This window comes from Gymnoscopelus microlampas (assembly GCF_963454915.1).
Source record: "Gymnoscopelus microlampas genome assembly, chromosome: 14".
Lineage (NCBI taxonomy): Eukaryota > Metazoa > Chordata > Actinopteri > Myctophiformes > Myctophidae > Gymnoscopelus > Gymnoscopelus microlampas.
This window is the reverse complement of record NC_139951.1, coordinates 16,996,424-17,002,423: the sequence shown is the minus strand read 5'-3', so window position 1 is coordinate 17,002,423 and position 6,000 is coordinate 16,996,424. Positions and strand designations below refer to the sequence as shown.

Here is a 6,000-nt window from a genome sequence, read left to right as displayed (position 1 = left end):
ATCTTATTGACTGTCACGAGAGCTGTGTGTGTCTCCACCATCATGTCACACACAGTCACACCAGCTATGTTGTAAACCAGTGGTTTTCAACCTTTTTCATGCCAAGGACCCCTAAATTGATATACATTTGGCCGCGGACCCCCATTTGAAAATGTTTTGTGCCAGGGACCCCCAGAAGCAAAGATTTGAGTTAAAAATGTATGTAATGTATTGTAAATATATTCAAAGATTTGCACACATTTTCAAGATTTTTCAAAAATAGCAGATATACAAGCTCATAGCGCGGCACCGAGTGCCGCGCTATGAGCTTGTATATCTGCTATTTGTAAGTGCACATGGACAGTGAGAGAGAGAGAGAGACAGGCCGAGACGGAGAGAGAGACAGACAGACAGAGAGAGAGAGAGAGAGGGAGAAAGACAACACTGTCTAAGCGTGACCTTCCAGCATGTTAGTAAATATGTCTCATTACATGATAATGGTGATGATGATAGTATTATGCTGACAATATGTAACTGTTCTGATCATCTCTATACCCTGTAGTCAGGCTTCATATAGAGGGATGTGATCCAATTAACCACTAACCCTATATCGTCTCTCTATGCCTTTGTGTGACGCTGTAGTATGATCAAGTAGGCACGTTAATTAACGAGAGTCAATGCGTTAATGTACTTCATTGTACGATGAACACCAAAAGTAGCCGATCCACAAGCTTGACGCATCCTCTGTGACGGCGGGAAGACCTGAGAGAGAGAGAGCGTGAACGACAGCAAGGAAGCAGTTGACAAACAAACAAACAAACAAGCCACAGAAGGAGCTGTATGAAAGGACGGGCCGCTCGATGAAGTGATAGAACTGGGCGAGTGTGAAGAAGATACGTCCTTGATGTTGTTGCTGCTGGCCCGGAGTGGTCTCTCAGCTGTGTAGTGCAGCAGTGCATTGTGGGCCGTGGTGGGAAGAGGAGGAGGAGGAGGTGATGGGAGGGAGAGAGAGAGAGAGAGAGAGAGAGAGAGAGAGGCTGAGTGAGGAGAGATGCACTCGTTGATCCCGCACTCCCTCTCTCTCTCTCTTTCTCTCTCCCTTTCTCCGCCTATGGACGGCATAGAGGGGGGATGGGTGCGGGCGTATTGCGAGTGACGGTGGGGGGGGGGGGGGGGGGGGGGGGCGTCAGAGAGCGAGGGGGGGAGGGAGGAGGCGTAACGGGGAGAGGTAGAGCGAGCGAGATGGTCAGAGAGCGAGAACAATCAGGAGAGAGCGAGAAAGATGAGAACAAAAGAAGAGAAGGATGGAGATAATTGGTAGAGAGAGAGAGAGAGAGAGAGAGAGAGAGAGAGAGAGAGAGAGAGAGAGAGAGGAGAGAGAGAGAGAGAGAGAGAGAGAGAGAGAGAGAGAGAGAGAGAGAGAGAGAGAGAGAGAGAGAGAGAGAGAGAGAGAGAGAGAGAGAGAGAAGAGAGAGAGAGAGAGAGAGAGAGAGAGCGAGGACAGTCAGTCACGTGTCTTCACTGCCACTGCAGGAATGAGAACACTTGATGAGAGAAAGAAAGAGAGAGAGAAGGAGGGATGTGACTGTTGCTGTCAGTTCATTGATAGCTAGGACTGTTTATCTCCTACTCACGTGAAGAGCTGGAGACACGCATGAAGCATGCGTGTAGATATATGCACATACACACACCTGCACACAACAGACACACAGGCATGCAGTCGCACCCCGTCACGTCCTTAAAATGCAACAAACAAACAAACAAACCAGCGACTGAACAACTGCCTGTGTGGGGAGGGGGGGTGGAGTGAGAGACTGCAGAATGTGATGATGAAACTCGTTGTCTCGGAGTGAATATTTCTGTTTGTTTGTTTGTTTAGGTGCGGGGCCACATAATGCAACCCAGCTGCTGCTAGCACGCATCTGACCGTTGTTCTCTGTGTGTGTGTGTGTGTTTGTTTGTGTTTGTGTGTGTGGGGGGTGGTGGGGACTCGCACTCACTAGTGCAAGTCTGTCACTGTGAGTGAGTGTCTGTCTGCGAGAATGCTTTTAGGTCTGTGTGTGTGTGGGGGAGCCTATGTTGTTGTGCTGCATTAAAGTTAGCTCGACTATAACTCACTTTCACCACACACATAGACACACACGCACACTCACACACGCACGCACGCACACAGGCACGCACGCACACACACACGCACGCACGCACGCACGCACGCACGCACGCACGCACGCACACACACACACACGGAGAGTGTCTTAGTGAGTTATTGGAGAATGTCAGTGCTCCGGTTTTGTTTATACTTTGAATAGAACACAGCCGTTATCAACAGTTGCCTCCATTCTAATGTTGGGTTTTGTTTATAATAAACTTGTGTGTGTGTGCTGGCGTGCGCGGGTTTTCGCGCACGCCGCGGCCGTGTTTACAGACCGCCTGACCCGTGTTTATCTCCATGTAGGTATACGTGGAGTTCGACGACCAGGAGTGGGAGAAGAGAGAGTGGGTGAAGGTCTACGAGGACTTCCAGCTGTTCCTCCTGGAGCACCAGCTGGTCTGGGCCAAGAAGAAGGAGGGAACGGACAGAGAGAGAGAGAGAGAGAGGGGAGGAGCGGGAGGCGGAGCAACTCTTCTGCAGGGCACCAAGGCCAAGCACATACAGTGGCCAGCTCTGGTAAGATTTTGTCTCTATGTATCTGTCCGCGTGACCCAGCGTTAATTAACCCATTGAGACCTGAAGCCGATTCTCCTAAATCTCAGTATTCTGAAAAACGTATGTTTCTATATCAGTGGTGCTCAATCTTTTTCATGTCAAGGACCCCTAAAATAATATGTATTTGGCCGCGGACCCCCATCAAAATATTTTGTTCCAGGAACCCCCCAGAAGCAAAGATTTGAGTTAAAAATGTTCACTTTAAAAGTATTTATATTCAAAGATTTGCACACATTTTCACGATTTTTCAAAAATAGCAGATCTACAAGCTCGTAGCGCGGCACTCGGTGCCGCGCTATGAGCTTGTATATCTGCTATTTTTGAATAGCCCAAAGTGTAAAATGCTTTCTTAGCTCAAATTTAAAAATGACACACTTCCAGGTCTTAATGGGTTAAGCAGCGCTACTGCAATGTTTCTCTCATGTCCGGGTAGCTGAGTCGGAAGTGCACTTTGTCTTTGGAACCACAAGAATCTGGGTTTGAAGCCGCGGGCACCGCCGAGTCAGCGTATGAGTTAGCACAGCGTTGGTTAATTAAGATTCCCAGTAAGTCCTGGGAGCTGATGGTAGGTGTGGCGCTCCACTTAGCAATCCCTCTCCCCCGGGGGGGTCTAGGTTATTGTGAAGGGGATAGACGACCTTGTTGCTCGGCTAGTTCTGACAATAAACCACTCCGACCATACTGACTTACAAATAGGACATTACAGGGCAAATTCATCAGTCTATTATTGCTGGGAGAAATGTTTTACCCGTGTCAGCATCTTGTCAACTCTGTACACCACTAGCACATTTAGGAAAAATAATTATGTTAATAATGAATTACAAGAGGAAACCTTTAGGGACATTTTGTGTGAGCTAGCTACAGTAGCTCTCTAGCCAGTGAACAGCTGTTTCTCTGATAGTTACGGCTATGGTTGGCGGTTATAAAAAGGATGTTCACAACGTTCCCGACTTCAGTGTTTACAGAATTAAACCGTCTAGGTGCAAAAGACAAATGTGTCAATGTCATTTTTCATCGAAAATAAGTGTTCCTCTGTAGATGCTATGATTTAGTTTTGAACCACTTAAACATATATATATATATAAATTTGGCGATGTGTCGTGAGCTTGTATAGGTCCGCTATTTCCACTATTCGTTGTATGACGAAGTACAGAATCAGAATCGGAATTGGTTTTATTTGTCACACAACAGCAGCATTCCGTGAGAAGAGAGAACAGAGGGAGAGTAAGAGCAGATGAAAAGAGATAGAAAACACTTTAAAATAGAACAAATAAAGACATATATACATACAGATAGCGTACGTGAACGCAGGGTGTAGTACATGCTATTAAGAATATTAGCATCATATGCAGGTGTGTACATGCTATTTAGAAACAGACAGAGCTCAAGTTGTTAACCCATTAAGACCTGAGGCCACATCTAAAAAACATTAAAATCCTAACAATTTTTCGGAAAAAAATACAAAAAAATAATTTTCACGATTTTTCAAAAATAGCAGATCTACAAGCTCATAGCGCGGCACTCGGTGCCGCGCTATGAGCTTGTAGATCTGCTATTTTTGAATAGCCAAAGACATCTAAAGTGACACAGATGCGTTCCAGGTATCAATGGGTTAAGCTGACTAAAACCCCAGCCATCCGTATTTTGGGAAAGCTTTCACAGGAAATAGCAGAGCGACAAGCTCACAACACGAGTGAAAACGGAAAAGTCACCGGTAGTTCAAGTTCAAGTGGTTAACCCATTAAGACCTGGAACTTTGTCATTTTTAGATTTGAGCTAAAAAAGCATTATTTTACACTTTGGGCTATTCAAAAATAGCAGATCTACAAGCTCATAGCGCGGCACCGAGTGCCGCGCTATGAGCTTGTATATCTGCTATTTTTGAAACATCGTGAAAATGTGTGCAAATCTTCTGAATATATATATTTTTAAAGCAAACATTTTTAACTCAAATCTTTGCTTCTGGGGGTCCCTGGAACAAAACATTTTAATAGGGGTCCGCGGCCAAATACATATCATTTTGGGGGTCCTTGACATGAAAAAGATTGAGCACCACTGATATAGAAACATAGGTTTTTCAGAAACTGTTGAGTTTTAGGAGACATGTAGAATCGGCTTCAGGTCTCAATGGGTTAACAGGGACCAGTAGATGAGTTCAGGATACAGGACCATGGAGGTCCCGTTGATGGATGCTCATCTGTCAACGTGTCTGTTAGAGTAATACTGTCGCATGTACCAGCGCCACGTGTGGCTGCTCGGCTGGTGTGAGTTACCCTGGCCAGATCTGATCTGATCTGTGGTCATTTATTATTCAGACTAATATCAATTTGCTGCTGACCATCTGAGACTTACGTCTCGCTATGTCTCTCTCTCTGCCCCTTATCTCCAGTGTTTGTTTCGCTATGAGGTTTCATCGCACACACGCGTGCGTGCACACACACACACACACATGCGCACACGCAAACACACATGAAGGCATACGTGCACACGGCAGCGCTGGCACACGCACGCATACCTTTGGGTTACATTTGTGTGGTGTGCTGTATTATGCCTTTGTCTCACAGGGGGAGAATTTGGAATTTTTTGGCATATTCTAGTTGATGTTTGACACTGTTGGCATTTGATTTGTGTGGGTTGGAGCGTGTGTGTGTGTGTGCACGCGCGCCCGTGCACGCGTGTTGCTGAGGAAATGTGCTTCAGTGTTTTGATTATGTAACGACACACAGCACACAGCACCATCTGGCACATGCACGGGAGATAAGAGTTCAAAGGCTTTTTTCGCTCTTTTTCACACACACACACACACACACACACACACACACACACACACACACACACACACACACACACACACACACACACACACACACACACAGTGACGTGAGACCTACACTGTCTGTTTTTGTTCTTATTGTTTCAATGCCTGTCGCCATGTGGTTTCCCCACCCGTTTAATCCTTTACTCCTTCTCTCTCTCCTTCTCTCTCTTTGTTTCTTTCTCGTCACCCCATCCCTCACTTCACACCTCCAGTCCTCACCCTATCCTCAGCTGCCATCACCACGACAGTCTGCCACACACACTCACACTCACGCACACACCCACACACACACACACACACACACACACACACACACACCCAGGTAGATTACAGTAACACCATCCACCAGGTCCCACTCTGCTACATTGTAGCTAGTGTGTTGTTGTTACAGTAAACCTGTTCACACCAGCGGTCAACTGGTTTGCTAGATCCGGGTGCCGTTATTGTCACTCCCCTAGACCACCATGCTAAGGATGATACTTGCCATTCGGTTTTT

General features: G+C 46.3%; 1 protein-coding gene across 5 annotated transcripts in view; it reads left to right on the top strand.

Annotated features, from left to right (window-relative positions):
• The window catches only part of jmjd1cb (jumonji domain containing 1Cb), a 191,773-nt gene that overhangs the window by 76,463 nt on the left and 109,310 nt on the right, over positions 1-6,000 (top strand). For all 5 annotated transcript variants that reach the window (XM_084079463.1, XM_084079465.1, XM_084079466.1 and 2 more), the window contains exon 2: positions 2,435-2,647. In XM_084079463.1, the coding sequence (XP_083935589.1) occupies positions 2,435-2,647 (213 nt within the window). The remainder of the gene's footprint in view (positions 1-2,434; positions 2,648-6,000) is intronic.